The sequence below is a fragment of the Salvia hispanica genome, chromosome 1 (assembly GCF_023119035.1).
Source record: "Salvia hispanica cultivar TCC Black 2014 chromosome 1, UniMelb_Shisp_WGS_1.0, whole genome shotgun sequence".
Classification (NCBI taxonomy): domain Eukaryota; kingdom Viridiplantae; phylum Streptophyta; class Magnoliopsida; order Lamiales; family Lamiaceae; genus Salvia; species Salvia hispanica.
The window spans coordinates 6,705,552-6,723,188 of NC_062965.1; the positions used below are offsets into that span (position 1 = coordinate 6,705,552).

The 17,637-nt window shown below is 36.9% G+C and overlaps 4 protein-coding genes across 4 annotated transcripts; 1 reads left to right on the forward strand and 3 right to left on the reverse strand.

The window, feature by feature from the left end:
* Nucleotides 1–726: 726 nt before the first annotated feature.
* Nucleotides 727–2,954, forward strand: LOC125201403 (replication stress response regulator SDE2). Its single transcript, XM_048099489.1, has 3 exons — nucleotides 727–1,567; nucleotides 1,986–2,547; nucleotides 2,660–2,954. The coding sequence occupies exons 1-3, from the start codon at nucleotides 825–827 to the stop codon at nucleotides 2,804–2,806; spliced, it is 1,452 nt and encodes a 483-aa protein (XP_047955446.1). The 5' UTR covers nucleotides 727–824; the 3' UTR covers nucleotides 2,807–2,954.
* Nucleotides 2,955–4,669: 1,715 nt separating this feature from the next.
* LOC125186057 (putative RING-H2 finger protein ATL21A) lies at nucleotides 4,670–5,855 on the reverse strand. Its single transcript, XM_048082376.1, has 2 exons — nucleotides 5,231–5,855; nucleotides 4,670–5,112 (listed from the first exon to the last, which is right to left on the reverse strand). The coding sequence occupies exons 1-2, from the start codon at nucleotides 5,853–5,855 to the stop codon at nucleotides 4,670–4,672; spliced, it is 1,068 nt and encodes a 355-aa protein (XP_047938333.1).
* Nucleotides 5,856–6,585: 730 nt separating this feature from the next.
* On the reverse strand, nucleotides 6,586–7,815 carry LOC125186068 (putative RING-H2 finger protein ATL21A). The gene is made up of 2 exons (XM_048082386.1): nucleotides 7,200–7,815; nucleotides 6,586–7,046 (listed from the first exon to the last, which is right to left on the reverse strand). The coding sequence occupies exons 1-2, from the start codon at nucleotides 7,813–7,815 to the stop codon at nucleotides 6,586–6,588; spliced, it is 1,077 nt and encodes a 358-aa protein (XP_047938343.1).
* Nucleotides 7,816–8,978: 1,163 nt separating this feature from the next.
* On the reverse strand, nucleotides 8,979–11,905 carry LOC125186078. The gene is made up of 4 exons (XM_048082394.1): nucleotides 11,290–11,905; nucleotides 10,834–11,136; nucleotides 9,433–9,438; nucleotides 8,979–9,379 (listed from the first exon to the last, which is right to left on the reverse strand). Exons 1-4 carry the CDS (start codon nucleotides 11,903–11,905, stop codon nucleotides 8,979–8,981), a joined length of 1,326 nt encoding a protein of 441 aa, XP_047938351.1.
* Between the last annotated feature and the right edge of the window lie 5,732 nt (nucleotides 11,906–17,637).

Below are 17,637 nucleotides of genomic sequence, written 5' to 3' on the forward strand. Positions count from 1 at the left end.
TTTGTAAGGATTCCAACGATAACTATATGCATATGTTTCGACGTCAAAATTTGAAAAAGATTTCGAAAATTTTAAATTTTTTCGTACAGCAGAAAATAGAAATGTCAATATACTATATAAAATATGTCACTATAATACATGTAGAATGTCAATATAAACAATGAGTTAACATTCTTAAAGCATTGTGTTGACATTCTCAAAGCATTGTGTTGATATTTTCGAAACACTATATTGACACTTTTCATTCAAAATCCTAATTTGGAGTTTTTTTTAAGTATCTTTTTTGACTTAATTAATAAAAATGAAAATTACACGTGACAAGTTGTAGACCACACGTTTTCTAAAATCCTATGGCCTTAAATTAGTTGCAGTTAACAATTAAATGATGAGTTAACAATTGATCATTCCCCTACTATAGAAATATATCTATATATTTGCAATTTTAATATAACTATTTTTTTAAAAAAAATAACTTTTAACACGAACCTAAAGATTGGATTTATTTTGGGTGAACTAATTAAAAACTAATCAAGATAGGGATTTAGAAATTAGAACGAATCTTTTAATCAAAATTTAAATACTGTAATGGTTCTCACTGGGCTTACAGTCTCGCTAAGAAGCCCAACCAACTATCAAGTTTTTGAGCAAAGCCCAGAGTGTTCATATAATCGGAGAAGCATAAATTGGTAGCAAAATTGGGGCGTGATTTCAAGATCATTATCCAGTTTCCTCCTTCAATCAGATTCCAAGTGCGCGCACGTTAGCAGAGAAGAACAACCATAACCTTATCAATCCATCGAAGATCGTTCATCACAAGTTATTCAATGGATGCGTTCGAGTCAGAGATTCACCAGGTGTTTGTCAAATTGCTAGATGGGAGCCACCGGATCTTGAATTTTGACGCGCCTTCCGTCTCCATCTCCGCCCTCAAACGCCGCATCGAAGCCCTAACCTCCATCCCCTCCGACCTCCAGCTCCTCCTTAACAGCTCCCGTATCCTCGATGACCACCAAACCCTAATCCTCCGCCAGAATTTCCAATCTTCTGAAACCCTAATACCTGATTCCAGTTCCGAATTGGATCAAAATCGAGGCTTTACTCGATCCCGTTCTGATGGATTTGGGAAGTTTCCTGTTGTGGTGAATTTGTTGCTGAGGCTAAGGGGTGGGAAAGGGGGATTCGGGTCGTTGTTGAGAGGGGCGGCGACCAAGGCTGGGCAGAAGAAAACGAACAATTTTGATGCTTGTAGGGATATGAGTGGGCGGAGGCTGCGGCATGCGAACGCCGAGAAGAAGCTGGAGGAGTGGAAGGCGGGGGCAGAGGAGAGGAGGTTGGAGAAGATGGCGGATGAGTTCCTTAAGAAGAAGGCGAAAGAGATCAAGAAGAGTGGCAAGGGAAATGGGGGTGATGGTGCTGAGAAGTATGTGGCTAAGTATAGGGAGGATTCTGAGAAGTGTCGGGAAGAGGTGGAGAGGTCGGTGCGTGAGTCGGTTAAGGGATTGATGAGCTCGAAGAGGAAGAACCAGGAGGAGGGGAATGAGTCTGCTGCCAAGAAGTTTAAGATATGGTATGGAATTTCTGAACTCCGCGTTATGATGCATTTGGTTTTTTGATTGTTTGCATTGGGTTGGTATGAGTAAATTTATTTCTCGAATTTCTGCAATTATAGGGCGATTAGTTAATACTAGAAGACGTGATTAATATGGTGCAATGGGGTGTTTTCTATGACCTGGGTTATCGCCTTATCAGTGAAAACAGAAATTTGTTTAGTTCATTGCAGCTTAATTTTTTTGCCTTTGTTGGTTGTGTGAAAGATTATAGTCTTGGTTTCAATACCATTCGTTTGTATATGAGGCTTTTGTTGTAGTTTGAAAACATATATGTTATGAATACAAAGTGCGAGGAACCATGCCCTGAATATCGAGTAGTTTATGTGTTCTGTCCACAACATTGGTCATAATTTTTTATTGCACTTTGTTCCTCAGGTATGGTAAGAGAAAATTGGGTGACAGCGACAGTGAAGAGGATGAGGATGATGACGAAGATGGTACATGCGTAAAAGAAGAGAAAAATGAGGGGTCTGTGATAATAGATGATGGGAATCATTCAGATTCAAGCAAAGAAGTAGGTGGAAGTTCAGGTTCAGTTGCCAGTGAGGAACTTGGTGCTGGAACTATTGAACAAGGCTCCTCGGGGATTTGCTCAGAGGAAGAAGGTAGTGAGGAGTCCTTAAAATCGACAAAAGGTCTTGATGGATGTGGTGAAGATGGCGATAGTAAAACTGGGGATACCCATGTGATAATGATAGAGAGTCCCAATGAAAGTAAAGACAATAATGGAGTAGTTTCTCCCAGCAAATCTCACCCAAGTGAGGTACACGAAGTGGTTAGCCAACCCCCTGGTACCTCTGGTTCAGAGGATGAAGTGGTACTAGCTGCAGAAACAAGAGAAGTTTCTGCTGTGGAATCAGCATCTGCTGCTGCAAGTCTTGAAAATGTAGAGAAACCTCTTAACTTTGATGATTATAATTCAGCTGCTATGATGGAGGTGCGTTTCTGTTTCTCTTCTGCTGATGATATGTCAACCTCAATTATCATGTATTTCTGTAAGGTATAAATGTTGTTGGCAACTTATCCTTTGTTTCATGGATCCGTTGCAGGTTCTTGGCTTGGAACGGTTAAAATCAGAACTTCAAGCCCGTGGGTTGAAGTGTGGTGGCACTCTGAAAGAACGTGCAGAGAGGCTTTTCCTTCTCAAAACCACCCCGTTGGAGATGCTTCCTAAGAAGCTGTTTGCCAAGAAATGAAACCCCTAGTACTACTCCTCGTCTTTCTATGAACGGGGGCTATTCTACTGCTTTTATCGAATAGATGACGAAGTCGTCACTATTTACTGATGATGTATGTGAATTTTCTGTGTTAGCTGTTCAAGAAATGAACTTTCTTCTTCATATCTATCTTGTTCTTACAAATTAAACTTGCTAATATTTGGCTGATATAATTATTGGCTGATATAATTATTTATTATTTATTTTCTTGTACATTTTGGAAAAAAAGGCTGCTTTTATATTGCAGCTTTGCAAAACATTCAAGAACAGGTGTTAATTTCCAATTTACTTTAAATAATGTGTTTGACATTGGTCTTTCAAATGAGTCTGTTATATTATTGTTACTAGAACATCTTCAGCATATAGTTGTAGTAAACCTGTATTTAAGCAGCAGGGCTGCAATCACCAATCACAATAGTATAATTAAATCAGAAAATAGTTTACAATTTTAATCAAAAGCAAGTCAAGTCGGATGAAGAATCATCAGAGCAGCTGTGGCTTGAATCGAAGATATGACTGAAGAGCCATCAATGGAATCTGTTGCCACGAGCTGCAAGCATGCCCAAGCCGTGACTGAGACTGCCATCAACTACATCTGCAGCCACACTCTGACTTGTAAGAGTGGACTGCAGCAGCGACACTTGGAGTCACTAGCTGCAGATATGCTTGAGACGAAGCCATCAGGGGCGTCTGCAACCACACTCAGAAATGACAGTTGAAGTGGGTTTGACACTATTGCATAAAAAAAGCACATTTCAAATGTTTTTTAAGGAATCTGACTGTTCAAAAAGTTGTTATATGATCAACTTTCTTTCCCAAAAGAAAATAAAGACATAACTTCTTATTAAGAACTTACCAGATTGGATGCTAAAACATTGTAACACTGTTATTGGACTAACTAAATCCTAGAGTTCTGTTGCCAAAAACGTGATGAAAATGCAACAATATATCAGCAACCTCTGCTGTTTCCTGTGGAACTAGGATCAATCCATGCCAACTGAAAGATCACCATCACAGCCATTGTACAGAAACTCTAAAACCTGCGAAACCTGGAGTTGCAGACTGTACATCCTTGATCTCATCCATCATGAAATTTCCGATGCAGGTGCGACTGAGGTGTTGAGTTGCTCAAGCAGCATATCCCAGTGAGATTACGAGAAATTGGGCTTTCGAGAGGGCAGCTTAAGAAGGTATAATTCTGATAGCTCATAGCAACAAATGGAGAAGACGAAAGGCTCAAGATCCTCCTTGGAAGGAAGTTGTTTGGATCTTAGAGCCCTATCTGCTGCTGAAAATAGTCGATATCTTGAAAGTAGAACTCCTCAGAAAAAGTGAGGTTCAGGGAATTTCAGATCATAGGGGGTTATGTGATGAGCAAATCTCGAAACAGAAAGCAAAACTAGCAACTTGAGTTGCAATAAGCCCATATTGTTCAGCCATTGGTCACATTTTGGAAAAATAGCAAAGATATGAAGGTTTAACTGTAGCAGGCTAAGTATCCACAGATTTTTAATATTTTAAGAAGAATCTTTACTATGATTCCACTAAGCTTATGCGTTAAAGCGTTCGATGAAGTGAAGATAAGAGGTTTCTCCATCAGTTAATGCATTTTTGTTTTAATTTTTATACTTATCCAAAGATATGTGTAAGAGATGACCCATTTATAAAAGTTCATTTGATAAAGTTGCAAGCTTTGGTGGTGATAAAGTTACTTTCACTCTCTTAAGTGGATTTTCTTTTCAGGACCTGATCTTGGAATGCAAGAAAGCTTTTAATACAAATTTGTAGTACTGACTGTCTGATATATAACATACACTTATATAAAGAAACGCACACACAAACTTAGAGAACAGAAAGGGGAGTTCTGCAGATTGGGCAACTATTGCTTTTCAGTAGCCATTGATCTATGCATTCAGCATGAAAAAGGTGTCCACATTGACCCAAACTTCTCACCCTATCTTTGCCATGGTATTCTTCAAGGCATATTGAGCAACACATCAATGCTGTATCTTGATTCCCTTCATCAAGAACCATCACTTGTGAGAAACTTTCCACTTTGGAGGGCTCGGCGCTGGCGGGCCCGCCTGGCGGTGGTGGTGCTACGGTGGTAGCGGTGGAACCTTCTGGGATGTTTCGGGCCACTGTGGTAGTGGTGCCGCCACCGGCTATGAGCTTCAGAAGGCGAATGATGCAAGCTATGCTGAAGAATGTTGTGAGTATAACAGCTAAAGGAATGAAGACAGATGATCCTGTGATCAATTTGACCCATCTGCTCTTGGTTTCATCTGTGAGAATTATTGATTTCAAAGAAGATGATTATACCAAAACCAATTGTCTTACATCATGATAAAATTTCAGAAAAAGTTTAAGAAAGTTGAGAATAGATAATTAACATAACTTAACCTTGTTTGTCTTGACCATAAAGCAGTTCACAATGATGTTGGCAGCTAGGAAGATTCCATGTTAGTTCAAGATGATCAAGATTCTGCCAATCATTGTCTTCATCTGACAACAGGACAGGGATCATCGAGCTAACTATTGGCCGGCATCCTAGCCCTTCAAAATGTCCACTTGAATCTCTAGTCATCGCCACAGTTGCTTTAGTGGAGTTGCTCAGGCATCTGATCTCATACCGACGTGTAAAACGATTTTCGTCACACATGAAAAAAGTGTAATTCTCAACAGAGAAGGCAGCTAGAGGAGACACAGAAAAATTTGTCATGAGCATTCTTGGAAGGCAGTTTTTTGCATATGTCAGAGCTATTATTCTGAGATTGTAGTTGATATCAGTGACATAAAAATCACCAAAATGAGGGAGATTTATCACGGTGCGGCCATCATCATCACATCTCAGATTGATGGATTTGTGACAGTTCATTGGTGGCTCGTCCGTTTCTAGCTTGAAAGGGTACTTTATTGGGAAGAAACTGCTTCCACAGCTTGAATTCGGGCACGAACCTTTGGAGTGGATTATAACAGGGGAGATTATGAGAATTATGAGAAAAGTATGCTTGATTGTAAGATCCATAGTTTCAAAATCTGGAACAATTTTCTGGGTGATTAAACTGCAAAATATGGCAGCTGAATAATGCATGTGGGAGAGAGCAAACTAGAGACAAAATAGACTTCTGGGGTACTAATACATATCATAATCTTAATGTTATATTAGAAAAAAGCAAGCATTGACTGATCATGCAGTGTTTTTCTGTCATCTTAAAAAGAAGAAGACAAAAGTATCATCTTACAATGCTGATAATGCACATAAAGTTGCCATTTTATCTCAACTTTACATCAACAAATGGAAGTCAGATACTTTTCAATGCAATGATCAAATGAATTTAGTTAGCATGAAAATAATGGTGACACCAAGTTAAGACCATGTCCATCTAGAGGGCCAAATTCTTTCCAAATTTTTACATTCGGGCTGCTAACATGATGCACGGAAAGCATGAGATGCGCAGGAAGATGAATGCTTTAGTAAAACTTTGTGATGTTTTAGTTTTATAAAGTCACAGCCGACTAGTGCCCCAAACAAGGCCGCACACAGCACCAGCCCGAGCCGGATGGAACCTGCCTCAAACACCAACGGGTGCCACACCAGGCTCAGGGCCAGCTGCGCCAGGGACTAGGAATGAACTGCAACGATAAAATTTACATATCCCAAAACCAACAAAGAAAATACATGCGCAAATTACAACGTATCAAATATAATCTTCATATATTTCACAGTCTCTCTCTCTCTGTCTGACACACACACACTATACATCAATGATTGAGTTCCTGCAAACTGGACATGTGTTGTTATCTTGGAACCACCTCTCAATGCATTTTGAATGGAAGTAATGGTGGCATGAAGGTATGCACCTGATTACATCTTGTGGACTATATTCTTCAAGGCATACAGTGCAGCAACTACCTTGATCATGACCCTCTAAATTTCCATCATTACATTCAACAAACGTCGAAAAATTCATGGTTTTCAAGCAGGCTTGCTGACCATCAGGGACCATCATAGCTTCAACGCTAACCAATCGTGGCTGAACTACACCATCACCAGCGTTGGTGGCGGTCGTAGATTGTTGTGTCAGAGCCACATCCCTACTGGTGGATCTTGCTGCTGCTACTCTTTTGAATGATGCAACCAGGAACGCCACCACTATGGCCAAAGGAATCAATAAGACGAATTCAACGTGTTTGAACGTATTTCCATTGGATCCATCTGTCATGATTTATTATTATATTTAAATATCCCAATATAGATTTTGGATACAGCAAAGTTAGTTGTACAAGAAGTCAATAACTATGTAAATTTTTCGGACAAAATTAGTTTATAGAAACTTGCTCGTGAAGTAATATAGATAAGAGTTACTACCTTTTCCCCGAGGTCCAAATCCTTCACAATCTACACAACTTGGAACATTCCATCTCAACTTGAGTTCACTAAAAGTATCATTCTCAAGAAGAGGGAATTCCTCAGTACTAATTTTGCTGCAGCCATAGAATTTCTCCATTTCTGCAGGCGAAAGCTGGGAGCTAACAACAGTAACATTCGGATCGATGCTGAGGCAATTAATCACTCTAAAATTGTACATTGGCCTATCACCAGGGCAGTTATAAAATGTAAAGTTCTGGTAATCATACACAGGTGCAAAAGAAGAAGAAGAAAGGTTCAACTTCATTAGCCGCTTTGGAAGGCAGTTCTTAGGATCAAGAAGTGTCACTGTTCGTGCAGAATAGTCAACATAGTTGACATAGAAGTCTCCTGAAAAAGGAATACTCAGAACAGTGCTGGTCTGAGAAATGCATGTTAGGTCTATGTAGTGACTGCAAACTTGAGGCAGTTGGCCTTTTAATATGAAAGGGAATTGTATGGAGTAAGGATTGCTACCACAGCGAGAATATGGACAGTTTATGTCGAGGGCATGGATGACTGGATCATCGAGGAAGATGAAGATGAATACAGAAAAGGAAAAATTAAGGATTCTCATGCTGTTAACTGATCTTTTTACACTTTTTTTTGTATTGTATCTTTTTTTCTACAAGGGAAGATATGTGCAGTGCCAAAAACATTGACTGTAAAATTCCCTAAAGTCAAGTTTCAATGATATTGATTCATTACATAAGACAAAATGGTGTCATGTTCCAACTATTTTATCTTGAGTTATAACAAGGAAACATATGTGAAAGACAAAATCAGGTCTTTCTTTATTCTTATTCTTTCTTTCTTCTAGAAAATATATTATTCTTTATTCTTATTCTTTCTTTCTTCAACAATAAAAAAGCTACACGCACCATATGGTAAAAAATATATATTTCGGGAGAGATAGTGTTTTCTTGCCAATGTTACACGTGATGTTGGGAAATTTGTTGGGAAATTGGGAAATTGGGAAAAAACATATAATCTTAATGTTATATTAGAAAAAAGCAAGCATTGACTGATCATGCAGTGTTTTTCTGCCATCTTAAAAAGAAGAAGAAGTGTGACTGTTCGTGCAGATAGGAATCTCCTGAAAACGGAATATTCAGAACAGTGTTGGTTTGAGAAATGCATGTTATAAGGTTTATGTAGTGACTGCAAACTAGAGGAAGTTGGCCTTTCAATATGAAAGGGTATTGTATGGAGTAAGAATTGCTACCACAGAGAGAGCATGCACAGTTTATGGAGAAGGAGAATTTAAGGATTCTCATGTTGTTGACTGATCTTTTTACAGTGTGTTTTTGATGGATCTTTTTTCTACAAGGGATGATACTAGCAGGCCTGGTGTTTTTATGTGCATTAATGCCAAAAGTATTGACTGTAAAATTCCCTAAAGTCAAGTCTTAATGAGATTGAATCATTACATGAGACAGAATGGTGTCATGTTTCAACTATTTTAGGTTGAGTGTTAACAAGGAAACGTATGTGGAAAGACTGATATCAGAACAAGAGGAATGTGGCATTCGAGTCTCTGCCACATCTGGAGGAGTAGCCGATAGGCATCAAGTTGGAACCTATTATTTTAAGTAGTAATTAGGATTTTATTTCTGAATTTATTGATTAGTAATAGGACTATTTCCATAGCTCTATATATAGGTGGAAGGTATCTTCAAAATCTTTACAAAAAAATAAAATTGTTACATATTTGTCATGTTTCAAAACTTGAAGAAAATGCTACAGTTTCTCATCCAACAGAGACACTCTGCAAATAGGGCAAGTGCTATTCTTTTGAAACCAATGATCAACACAATCAGCATGGAAGTGATGTTGGCACAGATTTATCTGCCTTACCTTCTCGTTGGCACGGTATTCTTCTAAGCAAATCGAGCAGCCATTCTTCTCACTCTGGCCTTGAACTACAGTTCCATTACTCTCCACATCTATCAGCTCCGAGCATGACTTAATTTGAGTATCATCAAGATGTGTTGCATTAGCAGCAGCCAGAACTGCATTCAACGTTGTGGATGGAGTTCCTACTTCAGCCATGATACGAGCAATTCCCATATCTATTTCTCCAGCGTAACAGTTCATATTGTGCACGAAGAGGTAGACCACCATCAAAAGGAAAAATATAACTGGTGAAATAAGTATAAAAACAAGTATTATTCTCTTCAAATTCATCACTCACATCCACCTGCAAAAAAAGTTTAAAATACTCAAGAACATAGATTTACTTTAAAAATCCACAAATCAAATATCATATTCATAGTCAAGATTCATGGTATAACATAGAAAACTGAACGTATTAGGTGGGCTGAGCTATTTTGGAGTAATAATCACCCTTTTTATTCTTCTTGGAACAAGCTTTTTACTTATGCCTATACACTTATTCTTTCAAAATCAAATGAATTTGGACCATCAAGTGCAGTTCCATATGTAATGAAACTTATTTCTCATGCCTCGTTGTATGTTTGTGAGGCTGTCGGCCGTATAGAATCTTTGGAGTGTGTTTGCATTGTTTATATCACTTTTTGGACACTGACAGTTTAAGGGAGTCTGGATGTATCATGAGATTTGAACAGCAAGGAAGGAGATTAAGCTGCACTAATAGCTCATTGCTATTAGTTGTGAGTTTTCCAATGAAATTGATACGAGGGAGAGTAGGACAAGATTACCTTGTTTGACAAATCTGATACCAAGAAATGTTATGCATGCAGTTAGCTTGTACTTCCCCAAAATAGATGAGGAAGTATGCTGCTTCATCAAATAATAATCTTACATCAAGTAGAGATCAATCTTAATTTGTTTCTTGTTCTCTACTTCAGTATAGTGAATAAACCACTAGCTTTCCTACATAACATATCCAAAATTGTTGGTTAAGACAATATGGCTCTGTCTAACACCTTCAAGAAATGCATTTGTCATTGTGAGAGTGGAATTGAAACATTTGACAGCAGAAATTGTTTGTAGTTAACATGTTGTCATGCACAAAAGGTCTGGTTGCAAGAAAACTTCTTTATTCTAATATCCATGATTTTGGTTTTTTAAGCACTGGAGCCTCATGAATTGATTTAACTTCACTAAGAACTACTAATGATTCAATTCATCTAGTCCACTGTCATATCATCGCGGTGGCTCTGTGGCGGTGGTGGCAGATTCAGGCTGTACATCAGCTGCAGGGGGATGGTTCTAAGATCATCTCACATGCAGTGAGAAAATGAAAAGAGAGAGAGGAAGGAAAATTTGCTGGATTATGAAATAGTAATGCTTAACTCTTCAAGAATATGTACTAGTAATGATCTGCTAAGACAAAAATGTCCATATCCCAAAACTAACAAAGAAAATATATACACGTGCAAATTACAACGTATCAACTTTAATCTACATACACTTCACAGTCTCTCTCTCTCCCTTTCTCACACACACACATACTATACATCAAAGATTGAATTCCTGCAAATTGGACATGTGTTGTTATCTTGGAACCACCTATCGATGCATTTTGAATGGAAGTAATGGTGGCATGAAGTTATGCACTTGATTACATCTTGTGGACTATATTCTTCAAGGCATACAGTACAGCAACTACCTTGATCATGACCCTCTAAATTTCCATCATTAAATTCAACAAACTTCAAATAATTCATGGTTTTCAAGCAGGCCTGCTGACCATCAGAGACCATCATAGCTTCAACGCTAACCAATCGTGGCTGCATTACACCATCACCAGAGTTGGTGGTGGTCGTAGATTGTTGTGTCAGAGCCACATCCCTCCTGGCGGATCTTGCTGCTGCTACTCTTTTGAATGATGCAACCAGAAACGCCACCACTATCGCCAAAGGAATCAATAAGACGAATTCAACGTGTTTGAACGTATTTCCCTTGGATCCATCTGTCATGATTTATTCTTATGTTTAAATATCACAATACAGATTTTGGATAGAACAAAGTTAGTTATACAATAAGTCAATAACTATGTAAATTTTTTGGACAAAATTAGTTTATAGAAACTTGCTCTTGAAGTAATATAGATAACAGTTTCTACCTTTTCCCCGTGGTCCAAATCCTTCACAATCTACACAACTTGGAACATTCCATCTCAACTTGAGTTCACTAAAAGTATCATTCTCAAGAAGAGGGAATTCCTCAGTACTAATTTTGCTGCAGCCATAGAATTTCTCCATTTCTGCAGGCGAAAGCTGGGAGCTAACAACAGTAACATTCGGATCGATGCTGAGGCAATTAATCACTCTAAAATTGTACAATGGCCTATCACCAGGGCAGTTATAAAATGTAAAGTTCTGGTAATCATATACAGGTGCAAAAGCAGAAGAAGAAAGGTTCAACTTCATCAGCCGCTTTGCAAGGCAGTTTTTAGGATCGAGAAGTGTGACTGTTCGTGCAGAATAGTCAACATAGTTGACATAGAAGTCTCCTGAAAAAGGAATACTCAGAACAGTGCTGGTCTGAGAAATGCATGTTAGGTCTATGTAGTGACTGCAAACTTGAGGCAGTTGGCCTTTTAATATGAAAGGGAATTGTATGGAGTAAGGATTGCTACCACAGCGAGAATATGGACAGTTTATGTCGAGGGCATGGATGACTGGATCATCGAGGAAGATGAAGATGAATACAGAAAAGGAAAAATTAAGGATTCTCATGTTGTTAACTGATCTTTTTGCAGTGTGTTTTTTATTGTATCTTTTTTTCTACAAGGGATGATATGTGCAATGCCAAAAACATTGACTGTAAAATTCCCTAAAGTCAAGTTTTAATGATATTGATTCATTACATAAGACAAAATGGTGTCATGTTCCAACTATTTTATCTTGAGTTATAACAAGGAAACATATGTGAAAGACAAAATCAGGTCTTTCTTTATTCTTATTCTTTCTTTCTTCTAGAAAATATATTACTCTATCTGGTGTTTGAAGGATTCAACAATCAAAAAGCTACACGCACCATATGTTTTTTCTTGCCAACGTTACATGTGATTTTCGTGGTTCTCATTATATTTAATTCTATGTAGAAAATGGTTTTATACATTTGGAACATTTTCTGAGCAGTTTGTCTGTCACAACGGGAGCTAGTTCATATGTTCTCCGAAGAAAATTCAAAAACTAATTAGCAATACCAAAATATAAAGAAAAGGCAAAAAAAGGAAATAAAGGGAATGCCTTCTCCTTGCTCTTGAATATCAGATCATTCACAATCTTTACACAAAAAACTACAATGGTTACAAATTTGTCATGTTTCAAAACATGAAGAAAATGCTACAATTTCTCATCTAACAGAGACACTCTGCAAATTGGGCAGGTGCTATTCTTTTGAAACCAATGATCAACACAATCAGCATGGAAGCGATGTTGGCATAGATTTATCTGCCTTACCTTCTCGTTGGCGCAGTATTCTTCTAAGCAGATCGAGCAGCCATACTTCTCACTCTGGACTTGAACTCCACTTCCATTAGTCTCCACGTCTATCAGCTCCGAGCATGACTTAATTTGAGTATCATCAAGATGTGTTGCATTAGCAGCAGCCGGAGCTGCATTCAACGTGGTGGGTGGAGTTCCAAATTCAGCCATGATCCTTCTACGAGCAGTTTCACTGTCTATTTCTCCGGTGTAACAGTCCATTGTGTGCGATATGCATGCCACGCAGAGGAAGACCACCATCATAAGGAAAGTGATAGCTGGTATCATAAGTATAAAACCAAGTATTAATTTCAGAATATTCATCACTCACATCCACCTGCAAAAAAAATTAAATTTTCTCTCAATACATATTCAAGAACATAGATTTACTAACAAAATCCACAAATCAAAGATCATATTCATAGTCAAGATTCATGGTATAACATAGAAAAATGGACATATTAGGTGGGCTGAGCTATTTTGGAGTGAGTAATATTGACCCTTTTTCTTCTAGGAACAATCTGCTTACTTATGCACATACACTAGAACAAAAACAACTACTACTATTCTTCCAAAATCAAACAATTTTGGACTATCTATTGCAGTTTCATATGTAATGAAACTTATTTTCTTATGTCTCGTTGTATGTATGTGAGGCTGCCGGCCAAAGTAGAATCTTTGGAGAGTGTTTGCATTGTTGATATCACTTTTTGGACACTGTCGTGAAATTTTAACAGCAAGGAGACTAAGCTACACTAATAGCTCATTGCTATTAGCTGTGAGTTTTGCGATGAAATTTACGAGAGAGAGAGTGAGACAAAATTACCTTGTTTGACTAACCTGATATCAAGAAATGATATGCATGCAACTAGCCTTGTACTTACCCAAAATAGATGAGGAAATATGCTGCTTCATCAAATAATCGTACATCAAGCAAAGATCAATCTCGATATGCTTCTTGTTCTCTGCATCAATATAGTGAATGAACCATTTGCTTTCCTTCATAACATATCCATGATTTTTGGTTAAGACTATTTGGCTCTGTCTAATTCCTTCAAGAAATGCATTTGTCATTATTACATAGTGTGGTTGAAACATTTGATAGCAGAAATTGTTTGTGGTTAACATCTAGTCATGTACAAATGGTCTGGTTGCAAGAAAACTTCTTTATTCTAACATCCATGATTTGTGGTAAACAACTAGATATTCTGTCTCAAAACTGTGCATTCATCTTCAGACAAAATGGGAACTTGGCAAATATGCACATTTTAGACATCTCATTATAAAAATAGATTGTTCTGATCTTTCAAGTAGTTTTACACTTATGTAATAAGCTTCTCCTGTAACAAATTCAAGCAATAGTCCGCGATCTTTGGGGCAAAGCCTGAAAACAGCTAAGGTGCATTTGAGATGCTAGTAGGTGCATTTGACCTATTCTCCTTGAGTTCCTTCCTAAACAATGAGATGAAACTCACACAGCAGCCTAAGCAGATTATACCCGGCACTATTATTGTAGAGTAAACGATCATAGCTAAGGCCATCCAAACAGGATCCGACACCACTCCTGCAAAAACAAACTAAAACACTTCATTCCCAGCTGCATTGATGGTTGATGAAGGTAAACACTGAGAAAAAACAATGTTTACCTGCCTTATAAGGGCAACTCACACAGCTACCGGCACGCCATTCCAAGGCGAAATCAGTCTCGTCTCCAATAAAATCTGGCGGAACGTGCCCTGCAACTGCCACGGATGAGGTAACAATCTCCTTGCAACTATACATATCTGTCATCGTCTGCCTTGAAATTGCGCGAGTAGCTACTACAGCACTTGAGGAGTTGCTCAGACAAGTGATTGTCGGAAATCCTTTCCGAACAATTTCTTCAGGAGGGCAGCTGTAGAAGGTGTAGTAAAGAAAATATGCAGCCTCCCCAGGTTTGAACGACGAATAGTTTGAGGCCATGAATCGCTTAGGGAGACATTCCTGAGGATCATAGAGAAAGATCAGAGGGTCTTCTTGTCCATAACGTATGTCTCGTACGTAGAAATCTCCGAAGTTAGGAAGGTTAAGGATCACTGCACCTTCACTGCTGCATCTAAGATCAGTATAGCTGCACTTTGGAGTGTGATAGCCTTGTATTCTGAAAGGGTATTTGACAGGCAAGGTGCTGTTTGGACAATGTGAAATTGGACATAGGTTGTTAGAGTTTCCTGATAAGAAGAGATTGAAGAAAATCAAGAGTTTAAGAATATCCATATGCATAATTAAGATTGAGGTTTTAACTGGAAGAAGAATAAGAAGGTTGTTGTATAAGTCTTCATCATGAACATTTACTAGTACTACTTTACATGTAAACTTGTTTAATATTTTGTCTGATGCCCCATATTTTAGTAGTGAGGCCTGCTTAGAGGGTAAAGACAAGGGAAGGAAATTGTTGAGACATTGTCAACTTTTGCTTTAGTCTTTTCTCCTTTTTATTTTTTCTGGATTATATTTTTCTTTTCTTCAGTTGGAGAAGTGTTCTGCTATTTGCATGCTGCAAACTAATTTATTGAACGTTTTAGTAAAACTTAGTTGGGAAAAATTTATTCTGGGAAAGTGATAAGACATTTTCTGATTGCTCATTTCAAAAGGTTGACTATTAGTATTATCAGTCTTCTATCTTATTGAGATTTAATTCTTGCTTTTACTATTTCGCAACAGTAGAGAGCGTGGCTCCCATATTCATTTGATATGAAAAACAAAACTATATTATATTTTATTAGAAATTCTAATAAAACATACTCCTCTAATTTAGAATAGGGAATATTGAGAGATGTTGATTAAAATAATATTTTAATCTAATATGATAATGGCCCGTTATGGTGTTGAACTGTTAGTTGATGAGCATGGATCGTGCCAGCTTCAAACTTAATGCCCTTCACTTTTTTTATTATCTTCTTAATTATCTGATCATGTAATTCGCTTGTTATAAAATAAGCTCTCCAAATCTTCATTATATTCTAACATTTTATATTAGAATATTTATTCAATTATACAATATGAATCACATTTCACGGTTATGGATATAAATGAATTGAATTGAACTCAATATCGTTAGCGTATTAGAGAATATCGAATTGAACATTTGATTCGTATTTTAAATGTAAACGTAAATTAGAAAATACAATTCAAATATTCAATTCTTTTAGCAATTTTAAATGAGAAAATTCATAAAATAATTAAAATTTCAATAAATGTGGAATGTATCCAACACATGTACTATAAAATTTATGTTTCTCAACCTATACTACTACTCCCTATTTACCTTTTCTCCTTTAGCTGATCATGTAAAAAATAATTGTAGCAAAATAATTCAAATAGTTGAATAGTCAAATCCAAAATAGACTAATAGCAAATAGTAGTACTAAAAACAAACTTATACTATATGTTGTTATTGATAGCTCTATATCCTTTTCTAACATGGGAGAGTGAATATGGCTGCATTCTCATTTTTAATACAAGTGAATATATCAAACATTCTCAGACACTGCTTCTAATTGGTGTAATGGCGAATTCCGACAAAGAGGGCAAGTGACATTCTTTCTCAGCCACTCATCAATACATTCGGTATGAAAGCAATGTTGACACTCTGGTATGCACCTGAGTTCATCTTTTGGACAGTAATCAACAAGGCATATCGGACATTTAACATCATTAGGTCCGGTAACGCGTTTGCTTTCGCCTAGTACAATTTTGTCAAATGACTCGATGGTTGACTCGTCGAGACCCACTGTCACCGGTGGGGACCGCGACTCCAATATGGAAACCATAAGCCGCCGAGCTAATTCCCTATTCCGAGCTGCCCTCCTTGCCTCCATGCATGCGAAGCATAGGATGATTGGTATCACTATTGATATTGTAAGAATGGTTGTGAATAGTTGAAGCCTTCGTTTACCTGTGGTTGTAGTTAGATCATAATTTCCCACAACTTGGATAATTAAAAATTACTAATCTAACAACAAATAAATACTGACATACTAAACTACAATTCAAAGTTGACAACAGGAATTAAAGAAGAAGGCAATACTATATCATAAATTAAAACTTTCATTGATTTGAAAAAAAAAATCTAGTAAAAAATTGTTCATTCAAAGAACAAAGAGTCATAAATATACAAACACAAAATTATCAATGTGTGTGTTTTACTTAGTCACCTAATGAAATAAAATCATTACAATATCAATCACGGACTCATAGTTCCTCAATCCTACATCCAACATTTGATTTTGCTTGAATTCCAACAAATTAAAGGCTCAACAAAATCATATCCAAAAAGAAATACTTATGTATTATTACTAGTATTATCCTCCTTCTGTCCATAAAAAATAGTAGTAGTTTAATTTTACCAATTCTAAACAAAGAAAATTTTAAACAACTGATCTTTTATACCAATCTTTTACTTTACCAATTATGCATTAAAATTCGGAGGGAGTATTACCTATATCGGTTTTGCACGTAACCCCTCTGAACCCGGTATTTCATAATTATACCTTATTTATATGATTAAAACTTGATATTGTATGATTAAATCATATTTTTAAAACGTGATTTACAAACCTTATATACACAATAAAAACTTAATTTGCATTATTAAAATCTGATATTATACAATTAAACTTGATTTACATGATAAAAATCTGATTTGCACAATTTAAACTTGATTTACACAAAACTAAAGAATAAAATATAAATTTGAAAAAAAGTAAAGATAATAATATTACTTATTCGAACCCAACCTAACAGAACCTGTACCCAAAATCCAATACAAAATTATCGACTCCCAAACATGTCAATCTTATAAGGAACTCAACCAAATTCATTATTTTCGTAAGTGTTTATTGAAAATGGTCGCTCTTAGGAAAATGATGGATTGATAATGCCATGGTGTTTTAAGTTTTGACCCAAGCAAATAAGTGGACTTATTTGAAACCTAATCA